Source organism: Rhinopithecus roxellana, chromosome 6, assembly GCF_007565055.1.
Source record: "Rhinopithecus roxellana isolate Shanxi Qingling chromosome 6, ASM756505v1, whole genome shotgun sequence".
Lineage (NCBI taxonomy): Eukaryota > Metazoa > Chordata > Mammalia > Primates > Cercopithecidae > Rhinopithecus > Rhinopithecus roxellana.
In genome coordinates this window covers 71,141,742-71,161,251 of record NC_044554.1, presented here as the reverse complement: position 1 = coordinate 71,161,251, position 19,510 = coordinate 71,141,742, and the positions used below count along the sequence as shown (strand labels likewise).

Here is a 19,510-nt window from a genome sequence, read left to right as displayed (position 1 = left end):
GTCCCCTTCTCTTTCTTGCCATCCTGTCCTGGGTTGGTAGGAAGATGAGGGGCTGTATAATTCCCTCCCTAAGGTATTACTTCCTGTGGTGTGGCTGAGGTTCAACAGCATCAGGGACTCCAAAAGGGAGGAGAAAACCTCCCTCAGCAATGCATCTGTCTACAGGGTACTAAACAGAAATCATGATTATCTGGGTTAAAGTTCTTTTGGCTCTAATGCTAAGCCACTAATTAGTGTAAATGAGATGGCAGAGGCAGAAGGCAATGTTTAATTTGCTTAAGAGGGAAATATAAAACAAACCTTGATTTTAAGTACTTCAGCTTATAAAACTTCCTACCAACAGGGTATGGTGGCTCACACCTGTAATCTCAGCAGTTTGGGAGGCCAAAGAGGGTGGATTACCTGAGGTCAGGAGTTCGAGACCAGCCTGGCCAACAGGGGGAAACCCCATCTCTACTAAAAATACAAAAATTAGCTGGGCGTGGTAGTGCACACCTGTAATCCCAGCTACTCAGGGGGCTGAGACAGGAGAATTGCTTGAACCCGGGAGGTGAAGGTTTCAGTGAGCCAAGATTGTGCCACTGCACTCCAGCCTGGGTGACAGAGTGAGACACTATCTTAAAACAAACAAACAAACAAACAACTTCCTACCAAAGTTCCAACGATAAATAAACTTATACAGGATTAATAATACAAATAAGCAATACAAATATGTGGCAGGCTGACAATACTTGGAAAGCCTGTTTTATCAGTAAATGTAGTTTACAATGGCGGCAGGTAAAAATGAACCCTGAACCTAGACGCAGAGTACTGAGCTTTTGAACTCAGTGATGATACTTGAGTGATAACGGTCAAATCAGTTCACTGGGTACATTTCCATTTATTTATCTGCAAATTGGCAATAACAATACTTGCCCTAACCTCTCCCAGTGTTGTTGTGGCAATCAAATAAATACAAAAGTTTATTGCTGTACAAATGTAATAATTGACTACCATAATCAGTAATTACAAATATGTGTTGAAATTCATATAAATCTTATGTGAGTTTATGTGTTTTAAAAATAATATCCAACACGAATTAAATGGTGTTTATGTGCCAAGTACTGTTCTAAAAGTTTTATAAACATCATCTTACTTAATCCCCCAAACAACTATTTCAGGTAGATGGTACAATTAGCCTTACTTTATAGGTTAGCAAACAGAGATTAAATAACTTGCCCAAAGTCATACAGTTGGTAGATAACAAAGCAGTGATTGAATCTAAGTCAGCTGGAGTCTAGAGATCAAGTTCTTACACATATAGTGTATTCTTAAGAGAGACACATATGGCACATTGCCATCTTTCTCTCCATCCATCCATCCATCCATCCATCCATCCATCCATCCATCCATCCTCAGCAGATCAGACCACTGTTAATATCTTTTGATTTATGGTCTGACTTCTTTATATCTTTTCTAATTTTTAATAAAGCCTGAAGCTTTTGATAACTTTTTTATTTTTTATTTTTATTTATTTTTTTTTTTTGAGGCAAAGTGTTGCTCTGTCGCCCAGGCTGGAGTACAGTGGCACAATCTCGGCTCACGGCAACCTCTGCCTCCCAGGTTCAAGTGATTCTAATGCCTCAGACTCCCAAGTATCTGGAATTACAGGTGCCTACCACCATGCCCAGCTAATTTTTGTATTTTCAGTAGAGATGGGGTTGTGCCATGTTGGCCAGGCTGGTCTTGAACTCCTGACTTCAGGAGATCCACCTGCCTCAGCCTCCCAAAGTGCTGGGATTATAGGCGTGAGCCACCGCACCTGGCCTTGATTACTTTTACTCTCAAAATATAACAAAAATTTATAATTTAAAACAAAAAGGCTGCCTAAATGAGCAAAAACACTGAGTCTGACTTTGAAACGTATATTGTGCCTATTTACTCCCCAAGACAAGATTAGTTTGCAATTCTGTACCTTGTAGATGATCCTAAAGGCTTTAGAGACAATCCAGTGTCTATAGTATCCCCTGCCCCTGACACACACATACACACATATTCACATATTTAGGGACATGATTCTGAGGGCCATATTCTTAAAATATTTAAGTTCTCTTAAGGGACAGACAGAATGAACAGGTGACACCTATTGTCTAATCATAAGTTTTTTACAACTCCTGTGATTCACTGATAATCAGGTTGATAAGCATAGATATAGCAATAACCAAGTGAGGTGATGAGCTGAAAATGTTCCAAAACATATGAGAATGTAAAGTATTATCCTCATTCATATATATTATAAATCAGTAAATAATGAACAAACACTTTTGGTAGAGCATTCATGCTCATGCAATTGGTTTTGAGAGTCATTGCTAAAAAGGGAATTCTACTTCTATACCTGAGTCATATGCAAGTTACTTGCTGGTCATCCTCTTCCAAGATGAGGGCTATTTGTTGGTCCAGAGGCTAATATAATTTTAAATTTAAACTTATCCTAAAAAAGGTTTATCTCATTGACTATCCAGATATAAACCATGTGTAATTGAGGTCATTTCAACTGTTGAGACTATTGTAATCTAGTTAGTAGACAGGACATCGATTTTGTTCATGGTCAATTCTTTCGTATAACAACACTTCAATATATTCCTTAGGCAGGCATGCATGCCAGTTGGAGAGGAATAAGGATACACAGAAACAACAAAAATAAATTTAAAAAATTAAATACCCTTTCTCTTTACATTAGAATCCAACCAGAAGCATAATTTGGTTCAGATACTGATGTTTAGGGGAATGCACATATACACAAATATGTGTGTTCACACTGAACTCTCACTGTCCAGGCTCTTGTTGAAGCAGCCCAGCAAATGAATCAACCATTTGCAGTGAACTGAGAGCTAGCTGTCTGCGTTACAAATACCAAACTACTGCCAAACAACCTTCTTGCCCATGGTGGAAGGGATATGGTGGATTACATCGTATTTAAAATATTTTAAGGATCTTAAGTCAATATTTTGCTGTAGTAATAAGCAACCAAGTAATGACTTGAGTTGTGCCCATATTTTTCATGGTCCCTCCCTCTCAGCCCTTCTACTGATATTCTCAGCACTCCATCCATCCCCCTTAGGCAGAGTCCTTGGATATATACCAGAGTACAAGGAAAGAAGAGAATGACAGAATGGAGAGGGACATCACCAGGTTTGCACTGTGATCACTACCCCATGCATCTACATCCCTGTTGCAATGCTGCGGTTCAAATTTGTCAGCAGAACCAAGGCAGGACAATCACTCCTGCCATTCTACTTAAATTGCAAGCAATGTGGCTTATTGGAAAATGTCCAGGTCTGGAGTCTGGCCTGAGTCTTCACCCAGTCACTCACTAGCTGTGCACCTCTGGCAAGTTGCTCAGCTTTCCTGGGTCTGCTTTCTTATCAGTATAATAGTGTGGGGGGTGTAATGGTGAGGGACTATGGCTTTTCCAGAAGGCATCTGACACCTCCTAGCTCTGTCAAAGCAAGGGGCTTTTGGATGGAGAGTGGTCAGATCAGTTTGCGTAAAATATCTGGTCAGAGACGGTCTGATCACTGAAATGTGGAGGCAGCCTTAAAGATTTTCTGGAAAGGAACTTAAACTATCTTTCTAAGGAGAAAACATAGGAATTTTGCAGAAAAGCCTGAGAAGAGAGGTTGAGAGGCCTTCAAAGAGAAGGGAAAACTGCCTGATAAGTTACTGTCAAAGATCTAAAGGACATGAAACCTGCTTAACTGAGAAATTGCTGAAGGATAGAAACAACCTCTTAGCCCTGAAAAGTAAACTGCCACTGTGGAGAGAGGGAGAATGAAAATAAAGGGAGCTGACATGCGAGCCACTTGAAGGTCTCTTTGAGACAGATACATTAACCTCCACCACGGGAGCTGAGCCAGGTGCTCTTTCATGGAGCAAAGGAACTCCAGCTTGAACATCCAGCAAAACAAGTATCAGTGCAGAATGCAATCCACCAATTCACTCTGGAAGTCAGTCCGGAATCAGACGAACTCACTCCCCAATATTGTTCAGAGAAAACGTGAGATTTTCTTTCTTTCTTTTTTTTTTTTAAGGACATAAAACAACCAAAGACACAAACCAAATATCAACATCCCTTCAGTCATGTTTTACTTAGATGACCATCATAACTATGCATGCAATTATTAATAAGATACATGCACAAAACAGTATAACAAAAATCAGCACATTCAAAGAAAAATAGACCGCAATTTCAAAGAAAGGACTAATTGGCTTTAAAATGAACTACAATCAGAGTAGATTGTATTTTAAATTCACATAAAAGAGGTATCCTATGCTAATAAAATAGTGGAAATCATTTTACTCACCTCTCTTCCCTGAGGGTTTCCAAGAATTTGGAAGCATTGCAGAGTAGAACAATTGCCATAGTGTTACAAAACATTTTTAAAAAAGGTCATCATAATAATCCTATATTTCAGTATATAGTATAGTGATATTTATGAATAATGATTATCTCTATTTAATAAAGTCAGCTGTATTTTGTGGGTTAGTAAATAACATATATATTTTAATTGTGTTTGGATACATTATACTTTGACAAGCATTTTAGTGATTGCAAGAAGTATAATTAACATTTAATTTTTAGTTTATCCTAATTGTAAAATATTTGAGAATATTAGATATACCTGCTTTGCTGAAATATACACTGCAATTGAATATCCAATTATTAATAGATTTTTTAATTCAAAAAATCCTAATACTCCGATAATAATGCCTTTTAACAAAAGACAAAGACAAAACATACATATATTTTATCGCATAATCACTTTCATTGTAACATAGCTGTGGTACCAGCCTAGAAAAGAACCTCCTGGGAATTCATTTCAAATTATTGAAGCAGCTGTTTCTTCAGTTTAAAATAAAATATCCATAACAGGTTCACACATGACAGATGCAAGCTAAAAACTAGATTCCACAGTGTGAGCTAAAAGCAGATGTTTTGAATGATCATATTTATAACCAGATATCATATTTATAACCAGATACAATAAATCCTAGTTACCTATAGTAAGGATTCATGAATACTCTTTTCTATGAATTGGCTTAAAATGTAGTTCCTGTGGTTTCTTAGATTTTTTAGAACTAGGCTTCATTAAATACAAAAATTCTGTAAATTCATATGTATTTGGTCTTCTTTATTCTTGCTCATTTCATGTGCTTCCTCAAGAATAAAAGCACTGTCAGGGCACTGATATTTATTATATCTATTTAGTGCTACACATTCTCCCCACCCAACTCAAAGTCAGAAAACTCTTTCATTTTTGTTAATAAACTCATAGCTATTAGAAAGAGTGAGAATTTAAGTCTCAGAATAAGCAGTTTGCCTGATGAAAAGCCACTCCAGATCTTTAGTGAATGTTAAGATGTAATTAGAACTTTAAAAAATTATAAACAATCCAGGTTTGATGAAAAATTAATTTTAAAAAGTGAAAAGTTTGATATTAAGAGTGAAAGCCTAGAGTTATCAACCATACAATTATGAATGTCTTCTACTAAATTTTTGTTTTATAGTGTATCACAAAATTTCCCCTTTCATGTTAACTTACATTTCTAAACCAAAGCAATCATGGCATAGGGGGAAAAGCACATGATGCAGCACTGTAAGATGGGTTTGTGTTCTATCTTTGACTCTTACCAGTTACGCATTCGGACTGAAGGCAATGCAGGTTGATTAATTACAGGACTTTTCTGTAGCCCTTGCTGTTAACTAACTGCATTCAATGTTAACTAACTGCTCTCAATGAAAGGCAGGCAAACTATGGAATTATGAGAGAAATAGAGTGAGATTTCTTTCCTTTGATGCTGCAGTCTTGCTATTACCAATGAGACAGCAAATACAGAACCAAAAAAAAAAAAAAAAAAAAAGCAAAGCCCTGTGGAAATTACCCCCTGGTTTGGGAAATAAAAATCTCTTCCTGCAGAATAGCTCTGAAAGTTGCCTTAGGGTCATTGTAAGTCCTCTTGTGGTCATTAACTTTCCTCCTTCTTCAATAACTGATGAGCTAAGTTCTCATGGCACAGATCCCATCAGTGTTTGTTGTTAGGAATAAACATGAAATTATACACACACACGATTGTTTTATAATATATAGGAGTTAGGTTTTTAGAAAATTCACATATGTTTTCATATGTGAATGTGCAATAGGATGCACAATGATGCAGTGAAACACTGCTTATCATTGGTGCTTATTCATTAAATATTCAGATATGTATCAAGACTATGGGCAGGCCACTTATTCAGTGTAGCCACCACCATGGCGAAGCCTTACATATAGCTTTATACTACAGTGAGAACAGGTCATCACCTCTGCGTGATGCTCTTCATTCTGCTGTAAGACTTCTATGCAGAGCTCTGCCAGATGAAGAATCTCTTCCAGCTTTCTAGCAGGAGATGCTTGGTTCATGGTCTCTATATGAAAAAAAATCATAATCATGTTACCTTGAAAATAAAAAGCCAAACATCTTTGAAGACGTAATGATGAGACTAGAATGTTGAAATAGAATAAGAAACAAGAAATACAAGAGATACAAATGAATACATTATTTAGAAAAAAAAAAAACCAGTTCACCAGATTGCAGAAAATATTTCACCCACAAAGCAATGACAGGGAACTGCAAGTGCTTTGCCATTTAATATATAAGAACAGGTGCATCAGCATATTAGATGCTCAACTTCTGCAACAAACAAGTTATAATTCTCCTCAAGGTCAGCAACACAAAGAGAGCAGATACCACAGTCTTTTCTTTCTCTCTGTATTGTATTATCAGTACAATACCTTTCTCACCAGATGAGTCATTCCTGGCATTAGCAAAACTCATGCTTTTTTGTTGCTATTTAAACTCCCAGCCTGAAATGTCTATAGTTCATGTTGATCTTAAATTCAAGAAGTACAAAGTCACCTAAAACAACTCTGACAGCGGGCAATTGACTGATTTCCTCCCTATTTCCCAGCCACCATCCCACTCCACCTTTTCAACTGAGGGGGTTGTTGGGGAGGAAGGCAGAAGTGTTCTTTGAAGCTGAAGGTTCTTTCAGCAGTAAGCTGAACTGGTATAAAAAGGGGAGACCACAATAAGACTAAATGTAGTTACCTGAAATTCTGCTACAGAGAAGGCAAAGTAGTTATTTTCTAAGATTCAGCAAGCTGGCAGAAATTAAAGAGGCCCTGTGTAATGAAACTGTTTCAAAACAATGTAAAGATCAGTTCCCAATAAGGACATTAAAGATAAATGTTGTCTGGGATTCATAGGCTCTTTCTCTTTGCCCAGTAAGGAGGCTGTGAGGAAAGAAAATCAAATTTTCAGTAAAAGAGATTCTTTTGGGGAACATAAAGGCCATTTTTTTCCCTGCAACAGTTTTCCCTTGATTTACTTCTTCCTAAAACCTCAGCCTTAAATTTGGAGGAGACACTTTCATTTGCTCTGTTCTAACGTATTCCCAAGGGATGTAAAATGATGCAGTGAAACACTGCTTATGATCGGTGCTTATTCATTAAATACTCATTATATACTCACTGTAGCTCTGACACAGTGCAATGTACTGATGTGGGTTCACATCCCTCAACCCTTAAGCCATATATACTTCCTACTATATTCCCCTACAGAATGGAAAGTCATTGTTCCTCTGTGACAAGGTTAAAAAATTACAACAATTCTTTAGAAAAATCAGTGTGAAACACCAAATAGTCAAGTGTGCCTACAATGCTGTTGGCTGTAGGAAGTAGGAGGCAGTATGAGACATACTTCCAATCTCAACTCAGAATCAGAAAATCACTACTGAAAAGATCCATAGACATGAATGATCAAATGTTTCATCTGTTTCATGAACATTTCAACATCCTCAAACAAGCATGAAGTCAAGGAGGCTCACGACTTTGCATGACAACCTACTTCATTTGGGGGCTGCTCTAGCTGTTCTAGTTTTGTCAGGAAGAGAAGGCCCCTAGGAAAAGTTTGGAAGCAACATGAGGCAAACCTATTGGTGATGCAGGAAATGTGAGGGAAGACTGCTGAAAGCAGGTCTAGGGGAGACATCAGGGGAAGGTAAGCCTGAAGCATGGTTTTAAAGAAATAACAAATGACCTCAGGAAGAGGAGGAGGGATTTTTAGAGAAGAAATATTGTATGACACAGATGGGGTGCATTTTGGAGGAAGGTGATAATAACAACTGTTACAAATGTTATAGCTTCAGGTGGGTGGATCACCTGAGGTCAGGAGTTCGAAACCAGTCTGGCCAACATGGTGAAACCCCATTTCTACTAAAAATACAAAAATTAGCTGCTGGGCGTGGTAGTGGGTGCCTGTAATCCCAGCTACTCAGGAGGCTGAGGCAGGAGAATCGCTTGAACCCAGGGAGGCGGAGGTTGCAGTGAGCCAACATGGCACCATTGCACTCCAGTCTGGGTGACAGAGGGAGACTCTGTCTCAAAAAAAAAAAAGAAACGTTACATTTTCTTGAGAGCCAAGTATGTGTCAGGCACAAGCCAAGGCACTTCCCACATGTTAGCACACAAATTTTCCTAGCAGCTTTGCTTTTTATTCATGTAACTCATAGACAAGGAAACATGCTCAAAGAGATAAATGCAATAGCTAAAAAGCAGTGAAGGTGAGACTTGAACATGTGGGCTCTTGTACTTGCCTGGCTGGAGTAAGAATGTGCTAAGAATGATGGGTGATTACGGCAGACTTTAAGTAAAATAATAAGTAGACGAGATGACTATATCCTATGAATAACTAGGGGCAAATGTTTATTAGCAGGGCCTCAGAATAAATTAATTTTAGGAAAAATGCATTTGGTGGTTGTGTCCAAGAAGGATTGGTGAAAGTGTGTGACATGGATCCTGAGGGTCTGGTTTAGTAGAATAGTGAACTATGGAAAGATGATACCAGGAATAGAAAAGAAGGGAAAGATGCATAGACACTCCAAAGGAAGAATGTGTGAGACATTGTTGAGTGGCTAGAATTTGCAGGCCAGAGAGAGTATGACTCTGACGTTTAGAGACCTTATGGCTCAGAGAATGATGATGCACGGTTGATGAAGTTAGGCAATGGGACTTCAGTGCACCATCCCATATATTTTAGCACTAAGTACATTGCCACATAAGTGTGATTTAAAATAAGTTAAATATTCTAAAGTAAACAAAAAAGTTGTGCATTGTAAAATCTGCAAACATCCAGTTAGGCTATCTGAATCTTTGGTTGACAAACTGCTACTCTGCTTTAAGGTTCTACTTTAATGCTACTTAAAATTGGACCTTCTCGGAGTTCTGGGGCTGAATGAGTTGCTCCTCTCTTTGAGCTCCCCTATTACAGGCTCATGAGTCTGTTGCTAAACTGTACTAGATCAAAGTCAGAAACTGAGTCTCATTCATACAGTTATCTTGTGCAGGCTTTGGACTATGGCAGGTATTTAATGAATATTTACTGAGAATGCAGCAGAATAATTATGGGAGGAAAAGAATGTTAAAAAAATTCAATCAATACCCCAAATTTTTAACTTTGCATGGATTGCAAAGAGCTCATCTGTATCTAACACATCGAGGGTGGGTAAGAAAGCACGCTCACGATAAGATGAAGCTGTAGTCTGAGAACACTTCTCAAATAACTGGTAAGTGTTTAGTTCTGAAATTCTTAAAGAAAAACTTTTCTTCAGAAACAAAATATTTGTCAAAAAATGTCTTCAAAATAACTTTTAAGCCTCAACAGCATATCACTTACCTGTCTTAATTTCTCCATTTTTAGATGAAGAGTATTAAGTTTGGGAGTCAGAGGGTTTTTGAACCCCTTAAATTATGTATTAATTTTTGTGTGTAGAAGCATTTTTGGGGTGGGGGAGAAAGACCATATCTTTCATCAGATTCTCAAAGTTGTCTATAAACCAAACAGATGCTAAGAAGCACGGAACCAGATAATTTCTAAAATTCCTTCTAGCTGAGGCATTCTATGCCTCCCATAAATGTTGCACTTTTATATTGCATTATTTCAGTGTACTCATATATGTGTACAACATGTTTTTCATAAAGAAAGAGAAAGGAAATAAAATTTATTTATGTATCAAAGATTAGGAATTTATTTCTCCTACATACTTTAGTGCTAGGGACTAGCACTATTTGAATCTTTGCCTAACTCTGCATGTTTGCACGTTTTACAATACACAATATTGTTTCAGTTTAGACTATTTAACTTATTTTAAATCACTAAAGTATATAGAAAAAAATAAATCCTACATACTCTTCTGAATCCTTACAAGCATTCTGCAAATTAGATAATCATGATCCTCCATTTCCAGAGTCTTGGAGAGGTTAAAGGTGTCTGAGGTTATACAGTTTGTTGCTGGCTGAGATGACATTAAAATCTTACCTCTGATGTCATACAGACAGAAATAATATTACTATGATGACTTGAATACTTTTTCATTTTCAACTTTCTAAATAAAAATCACATACAAATGCACCCACTCCACATCCTTAGACACAAGTATGCAATAATAGAAAAAAATCACAGAACCAACCTCAGAACTTATTATGTGTAAATCTTTCAAAATCAGCTATTACATGTGACACTATCTTAAGTACAAACTCTGAAAGTACCCTGTGTCCTAGTGAAATTTAAAAACATTCTAAAACATTTATTCTTCCTAGATTAAGTTTATTGAGAGGATCAAAATTTTGTACTTGAACATAATAGCTACTCTAACACTTTAAACAGACAGCATTTTTATCAAGTACACTGTGTATCCCATCTCTGGTTTCACCCATTTGGCTATGGCCAAGAAGTTTAATGCATTCTATAGTAATAACTCTATTAGACAACAAGGTTATCAATAGCTCCATTAAAAAGCCAAACATTGGGAATATTTGAGAATTCCTCCTTAAAATGTTTTTTTCACTCATTTTGTAACATTTCCAAAGCATTACAGATGGCTCTACATCCTTCAAGCTTCACACCAAATTGCTGATTGTTGTAATACATTTCAAATAGTGACATTTAAAACAAATATGCCAAAAGTAGCAAGGTTTCCTGATGAATTTCAATGCATTGTTCTTGGCTATGATTTTTCTTCGCTGTGGAACACTTTTGGTTTTCTGTAACACTCCTTGGTTCATTGAAATAATTCATTTTTAATTATACCACTGTACATTTAAGAAAAGATCCTACTGGGGAAGGGGAGTGGGGATGGAAAGATGTAAAAAGACAGCTTGACTGTTTGATTTGGTAGAGTTTCATTCTACTCCATGGCTTCAGAAAGGGGCATACTCCTGGCACACTAGACTGGGCTGCCTACCTTGCTGCTATTCCCTGTCAAAGTCCCTAGTGGTGGATGCACAGTGATGCTCATGGTGAAGCTTATACCAGGATGTGGTAGAAGCACATCCTTCTTACTGGGAAGAAGACCAGTAAGATACCTTCCTATGTATCCATATATGGTATGTAGTAATTTGTCATGCTTTGACCTTAACTTCAGATAAATTTTAATTGATAAATAAAAAAATGTATTTGCTAATAACCCTACATGATGATTCAATATATGTATATATTATGTAACAATTGTCACAAATTAATTTTGATAAGAGAGACTTTAAATGTCCTCACCTCTACTCACCATGATCTTAACTTTTAATGAGGTGATTGTATCTGTACTTTCAGCTAAACAATAAATAGTGTTGAAGATGGTGTTAGATTAAAGGACTATGGAAATAATCCCATCCCAATACTGCCCTATCTTCTTCCCTCCTTTGCATCTAGGCCATGATGATCAGCTAGGGGGCACAAAAAAATAATTCTTGTATATGCATTCATTTCTTCTTTGGTTTTTAAACTCCCCAGATTCCGTGGCCCTGAATTTGATTCAACAAACATTTTATTCCATGTAAGGTACTTCGCTAGCCACTGAGGGGATACAATGATTAAAAAGATATTATTCTTGCCTTCAAATAATTTATATATATATATCTTTCTAACCAGATTATAAGGTAAAATATGGCAACTTATAATCCATTTTTGGTCGACATAAAGAAGATCTGTTATAAAGTCTGTAAAGAGAGCAAATTAAATGTAAGCAGTATGAAAGAACAAGGTTATTAGCTTGCAAGAAATAGGATCAAAGATGCATCAGTAAGAAGGCTTTAAATTGCTATGTATATCATATGGAGTTTTTCAGAATGAAATTACTGTGTTGGGTGTATGTTCGAGTTCAGAAAGCTAGCAACAGTCCAAAGTGGAAGTCTTCCACCTCTTCCCCCTCCCATTCAGAGAAAAGCAATCACTCACTCTTCTGCTTCTTCCCTCTCCAGCTAATGACTATAAATCAGATGGATGATGAGAAAGTCCTGATGTTCAGGAGATAGCTGAGGTGAGAAACACAAAAATCTTAATAAGGGACGGTAGGGATAACTTCAGAAAATCAGAAAATAAGTGTGGAAAAAGGGAGAAAATGGGAAAATATCCACTATCTAGTGAAACAAGGGAAAGGAATAGTTTGGCAAGAGCAGAGATATGAGCACATGCAAGCAGTCACCTGGGGCGCTCTCTGTGGCCCAAGCACTGAGGGTTTACCTTGAGAGCTTGTAAAGACCAAGGACACTAGGCCAAAGGCACAGCATCTAATTTCTTCTACCTGGAACCCCAAATGTCAGCCAGTAACAAGGACTGTCAGCCTCCTCTCTTGTGGACTGCTTGCTGGCAAAACTTATCCACCATTAGGCCCAGGTGAAGACATGGTGGAGTGCATCCCTCCTTTTCCTTCTCCCCACTAAAGGAGATAGTGATTTATCCCCTAGCTGTTCCCCCTGCAGAAATATAAAGCGACATTACATTACACATTCTCACACACATATACACAATGCTATGGGCACATAAATTGTTCTAATTACAGAGATCAGAAAATACTCTATCTTAGGTAACTCATCAATGTTAGATGCCTTCTGTTCATTTATAAACCATAATCCCCTGGCCGGCTACGGTGGCTCATGCCTGTAATCCCAGCACTTTGGGAGGCTGAGGTGCGTAGATCACCTGATGTCAGGAGTTTGAGGTCAGCCTGGCCAACATGGTGAAACCTCGTCTCTATTAAAAAAAAAAAAAAAATTAGCCTGGCGTGGTGGCAAGTGCCTGTAATCCCAGCCACTTGAGAGGCTGAGGCAGAAGAATTGCTTGAACCTGGGAGGCAAAGGTTGCAGTGAGCTGAGATTGTGCCACTGAACCCCAGCCTGGGCAACAGAGTGAGACTCTGTCTCAAAATAAAAAAAATAAAAATAAAAATAAATAAATAAACCATAAGTCTCTTTAGTCCACCTTAGCTAGCCAGGGAATTTCTACTGGATTCCCAGTCTATTCTAATTTGAATCTTAACTCTCATATCAACGTCCTTCCTCTTTGCATAGTCCAGACTGATGACTCAGTTGGAAAGTCTCAGTTTTTATCTAGACTTTCTGACCCATTCTCCAGCTCTGGCCACAGCAACCTATCTTAAGTTACATGGTGCCAAAGTCTAGGACAAGTAGGCTCCAGGCGGTCAATCCTGGCCAGATCTCAGTACTTTCTTATTCCAAGATAGCAGGGTGGGAAATTAGGTACATCCTCACCCATTAAAAAAATAATAATAAAACAAAACCCATTCCTATTCCTGCCACCTGTCTGCCAGTTTTCAGAACTTGTGGCAAGGTGCACCTAAGGAACTTTTGGACTCAGTACCCTAGAGGAGATAGTATATAACTTGGTAAGAAGACTGCCTCAAAATCTGGGGGTGAGGTGGTTCCCAAAACTCAACTTACTTTTTCAGTTCTTTAGGGTCAACTGGACTATAATTGCTCCACTATCTGTGACATCGCTAAGATCTGGCACTGTCAACTAATGAAAGACAATGAGGAATCTTTGACACTCTCCTGGTTTATCTGACTGCAACCCAAATGATATTATGGTTCCACAAGTGTTGGACTATGTATGGCTTTCATCAATGAATGGAGTACCTTCAGTATAGATCTCCATTTCTCAGGTTCAGCATGCATCAGAATCACCTGGAGGACTTGCTAAAACACAAACTGCTTGGCATCACTCCAAGTTTCTCAGTAGGTCTTGGATGAGGCCCAAGAATTTGCATTTCTAGCAGGTTTCCAGGTGATGCTCATGATGCTGGTGTAGGGAATGCACTTCGAGAACTACCAGTGGTTATGAAAAACAAAGTTAAAAACAGAGGTGACCTATGTAAACTTCGATTATTTCCTCCTTTCCCTGAAATCAAGCTACACCTTTATATAAACCTCATTTCAGGTAAAAGGTGACTTTTTCTGCAGAATCTGAACTGATTGCCAGATAGGATAGTGTCCACATTTGGGCAATCCTATATATAAATGAAAATAATTAATCCAGGATGGTACAGATGGTATATATAGCCTCCCAATAGGTATTTAAAATCCACACAAATACTAATGCCACATTTGTCTGTAAATAATAGATCTGTGGCCTCCTAATTCCATGGCTTCCTTTGGGACCAATCTATTTAATGACCCTGCCATTTAAAGTAAGAGCAGCAGTTAAGATTTCCCTGGAATTAACTATGCTAATAATATAGAGATTTGGAATAACTGTTCTGTGATCACAGTCACATTAACTACTTTACCCAGATTATCTTTCACATCGGTAAATTCATTATGAGCCAATGGCCAGCTGTTGAACAAAGGAGAACTGGCCACTAGAGTATACAGGTCAATGACAGCTGGGCTGAATCCAAACTGAGCAGTCTCTGTAAGCCAACAGTAAGTGCTGACCCATGAATGGTGTGCCATAAAATGTCAGATACATGTGAGGTAAAAGTCAGTGACTCTGTGAGACTATTTTGGGGTGGAATATCGAGGCATAATCTCCTCTAAAGATCTTAAAGTAAGAGATGATAGTGATGGAATTGCAGAGAATAGATTACTAGAACCCACAAGCAAAAATTAATATTTGGTTCATCATTTGTCACAGGCTTGTATTCTTACATGATTAATAAGAGGCGGGAAACATTCACCCCAATTTGAGTTTTATGAAAGTTGTCTTTTCATTGAGACCTTGGGTCTCCCAAAGTTTATGAAGTAAGCAAAGCTAAGGTCTCACAGGGACGAATATGTCTACAATATTACTGGCTGCAAAGACTATGAAGGTTTGAGGGAGAAGAAAGTTTTCTATGCTGTCTACTTAGTTTGCTCTACTTAGTTTGCTCTGGATAGCTCTGGATATAACTATGTTATAGGATTTTAATGATAGCCTAAAAATTTTCCAGTGGTAATTTTGCCAGCTAATTGTGTAGTAGCTTTTTTTAAAAAACTATTTTTTGGACAGGGTCTTGCTCTGTCACCCAGGCTGCGGTGCAGTGGCGTGATCATGTCTCACTGCAGCCTTGAACTCCCAGGCCCAAGCAATCCTCCCACCTCAGCCTCCTAAGTAGCTGGAGGAGTGCACCACCACGCACAACTAATTAAATTTCTTTTTATACAGAGGGGGTCTCATTTTGTTTCCCAGGCTTATCTTGAATTCCTGAGCTCAAGTGATTCATCTGTATCAGCCTCCCAAAGTGTTAGGATTACATTCATAAGCCACTATACTCAGCCATACGTTTTTTAAAAGATTGATCTTGGCTGGGTACCATGACTCACGCCTGTAATCTCTGCATGTTGGGAGGCCAAGGTGGGTGGATTGTTTGAGTTCAGGAGTTCAAGACTAGCCTAGGCAATGTGGCAAAACCTTATCTCTACCAGAAATAATAATAAAAAAAAATCCAGGCATGGTGGTGCATGCCTGCGTCCCAGCTACTTAGGAGGCTGAGGGCGGAGGATTGTTTGAGCCCACCTGGGAGGCAGAGGCTACAGTGAGCCATGATTGCACCAGTGCACTCCAGCCTGAGTGACAGAGTGAGACCCTGTCTCAAAAAAGACTGTTCTTTAGTCATGTCATATACACAATATACGTGTATATACACACATACACATTCAATAGCTGAAACTGATGAATAGTCCCCTCCCTGGTGTGTTCTTTATACACAAATTGTATACATTTTTTTCTAAATGTTATTCAAATTCAGAAACTGAAAATCAAATACTGAATAACATAAAGTCTACAGCATCTTTAATAGCATGCCTATTCCTTCCTGTTTTTAAATTGCACTTACTTAATACATACTTTCCATGTCATTTGTTTTATTCATAAAAGGAGCACAAACACGCCTCCACTCTCACTTCCTGCCTGACCCTTGCTTTAACTCTTTTTTCCATACTCAGGGAGAATGTTTGCTTGTGAACAATGGGGATATAGGCAAGGCAGGGCACAGCAAGGCATGAAGATGAAGATGGTCTGTTCAGTGGGCAATGGCAGGGGACAGGGACTCCAGAGGCTTGCCAGCTGCAAGGCAAGCTGAAGGAGAAGGAAAGAGAAGATATTTGGAGGCAGTAACCACAATATGAAATATAACATTTGAAAAGATTTGCAGCCTTGAGTGATGAGAAATGAGTCAAAAAAATCTCGATGTCTGTATGTATGTCTTTGTTTCCTTTGATACATAATCAGTCTTCCAGGGCATGCTAAGATTTAGAGAAAGTCTCCCAATTGGCAAGTGTAAAAGACCAGGTTTAGAGTAGGGTTGGGCTTAGTGCCACCTCGAATATTTCTACAGCTCTAACATCACAAATTTGCCAATCACTGTGAATGTGTGTGCATGCATTGATGCCTCATCGATATTTTAAAGGGCTCCTCTCTGAGATTAAAATATGAATGTGTGTGTGTCTTTTAAAAAGCTTCAGCCAGGCTCAGTGGTTCAAGCCTGTAATCCCATCACTTTGGGAGGCCGAGACGGGCGGATCACGAGGTCAGGAGATCGAGACCATCCTGGCTAACATGGTGAAACCCCGTCTCTACTAAAAAATACCAAAAAAACTAGCCAGGCGAGGTGGTGGCGCCTGTGGTCCCAGCTACTCGGGAGGCTGAGTGAGGCAGGAGAATGGCGGGAACCCGGGAGGCAGAGCTTGCAGTGAGCTGAGATCCGGCCACTGCACTCCAGCCTGGGCGGCAGAGTGAGACTCCGTCTCAAAAAAAAAAAAAAAAAAAAAAAAAGCTTCAATTAGACCTTTAAATTTATTGCTTGAAACTATATGGTCACTTAGCTATGGCCTACAAGTAATGAACCTTTCTTAATTTGCCAAACTAGTTCATCTGTGCAGTCTTTGGGTACTTACAAACCCTGTTGATAAATAAAGAGGTAGAAACCTGTCAGTTTGCATCACTCTAGTTTTGTACAATTGGAAAAGACTTTTTCATACATGTAACCTACTCAGATTAACAAGGTGCCATGAGAGCCATGCTGCTATGTCTCTTGGTGTACCTGTTGGCACCTGTGAGTAAGTCAATGAGAGGTCACCAGTTAGTTGCTTTCAAATTCAATCTTTGGAGATTGACAAATTCTATAAAATTGCTTGCAAAAGGAAGAAGCCTTGTTATTTCAAGACTGCATTTATCTGTGAATTCCATTCTATATAAAAGTAAAAAACAACAAGTACATGACACACTGTCAAGTGAGCTGAGCAAACTGACATCCTTCTTGAGACCTTTTAGAAAACAGGTGTTGAACACTTGTAATGAGATTTCCATGCATCTTCAGAGGAAGAAGGAAAGATTCTAACAAGAGCTGTTCAGAGTGTTACAGATCATGGCCGAGGAAATAATTCCGAGTAAGGAACAAACTGAAGAAGACATTACATAAATGCTCTCTCTCTCTGTGTGTGTGTGTGTGTGTGTGTGTGTGTGTGTGTGTGTGTGTGTGTGTTTTAACGTTTTTTCTTTTCTTTTCTTTTTTTAGAGACACATATCCACCAGACAGAAGTATTTTGAAGTATATAATTTTTCCAGATCCTGGGGAATCTGGGATATATTTAATTAACTATTTCTGATCTGTTATCTAAGTGTTTTATTTATTTCTATACAGAAAATGAGGCCGGGTGCGGTGGCTCAAGCCTGTAATCCCAGCACTTTGGGAGGCCGAGACAGGCGGATCCCAAGGTCAGGAAATCGAGACCATCCTGGCTAACCCGGTGAAACCCCGTCTCTACTAAAAAATACAAAAAACTAGCCGGGCGAGGTGGCAGGTGCCTGTAGTCCCAGCTACTCGGGAGGCTGAGGCAGGAGAATGGCGTAAACCCAAAAGGCGGAGCTTGCAGTGAGCCGAGATCCGGCCACTGCACTCCAGTTTGGGCGACAAAGTGAGACTCCGTCTCTAAAAAAAAAAAAAAAAAAAAAAAAAAAAAAGAAAATGAACTAAAATGGGGGCACACTATGTTTTACAAGAAAGTTAAAACAATTTTCTTTTAACTCAGATGTCAGACAAACTTGAAAAATCATCTAAGAAGTGAAAAAGTGAAAATAACCATTGGTGATAATTTACAATAAAGAGAAATACTAAATTTATAGTGGCATTTTCTTCATTGCATTTAGATCTATAATCTCTCTGGAGACCAAGTTTCTATTAGAGAGGAATTGAGTTCATCTGTATCCATTAAATAAGCCCATCTTTCAAATAACACCTCCCAAACGGTGTATCCTTTAACCACTGATTTGTCTCCCATCTTCGCTATAGATGAAGTGTATCAGGCTCTCATTTATACATGGATCTGACCCTATGCTTCTATTCTGTCTGCTGGATCATGGGCTTTGGTGATGGCTTTGTAATTTGTCTTATATAACACTTTTTTCTAATTTGATTTAGTTATTCAGTATACTTTATTTAAATGTTAAGGTGGCCGGGCGCAGTGGCTCAAGCCTGTAATCCCATCACTTTGGGAGGCCGAGGTGGGTGGATCACGAGGTTAGGAGATCGAGACCATCCTGGCTAACATGGTGAAACCCCGTCTCTACTAAAAATACAAAAAAATTAGCCAGGTGTGGTGGTGGGCGCCTGTAGTCCCAGCTACTCGGGAGGCTGAGTCAGGAGAACGGCATGAACCCGGGAGGCAGAGCTTGCAGTGAGCCGAGATCGCGCCACTGCACTCCAGCCTGGGCGACAGAGCGAGACTCTGTCTCAAAAAAATAAAATAAAATAAAATAAAATAAAATAAAATAAAATAAAATAAAATAAAATAAAATAAAATAAAATAAAATAAAATAAAATAAAATAAAATAAAATAAATGTTAAGGTAAATTTATCGAGTTCTTTTAAAAACTGGAATTTTGATAGATACTGCAATGAATTTATAGATTAATTTGGGGGCAGAATTTATATCTTATATTATTAAGTTGTCCCTCCTAGGTCATGGAATAGCTCTATCTCTATCTAGATTACTTTCTATGACTTGTGAGTTTCAAAATATTCTTCATAGAGGTCTACAAAGTTTTGCATGTTTTTGTCAAAGCTAATTCCTGGATACCTTACAATTTGGTTGTTACTGTGAAAGTTACCTCATTTTTGTTAATATCTTTTAGCTAGTTGATTGATGGAGTGGAGCAGTGGTTCTCA

At 38.4% G+C, this 19,510-nt stretch overlaps 1 protein-coding gene across 4 annotated transcripts in view; it reads right to left on the bottom strand.

Annotated features, from left to right (window-relative positions):
• Window positions 1–19,510, bottom strand: part of CADPS2 (calcium dependent secretion activator 2) — a 602,646-nt gene that overhangs the window by 95,243 nt on the left and 487,893 nt on the right. For all 4 annotated transcript variants that reach the window (XM_030932945.1, XM_030932946.1, XM_030932947.1 and 1 more), the window contains one exon: window positions 6,342–6,445. In XM_030932945.1, coding sequence (XP_030788805.1) covers window positions 6,342–6,445 — 104 coding nt within the window. The remainder of the gene's footprint in view (window positions 1–6,341; window positions 6,446–19,510) is intronic.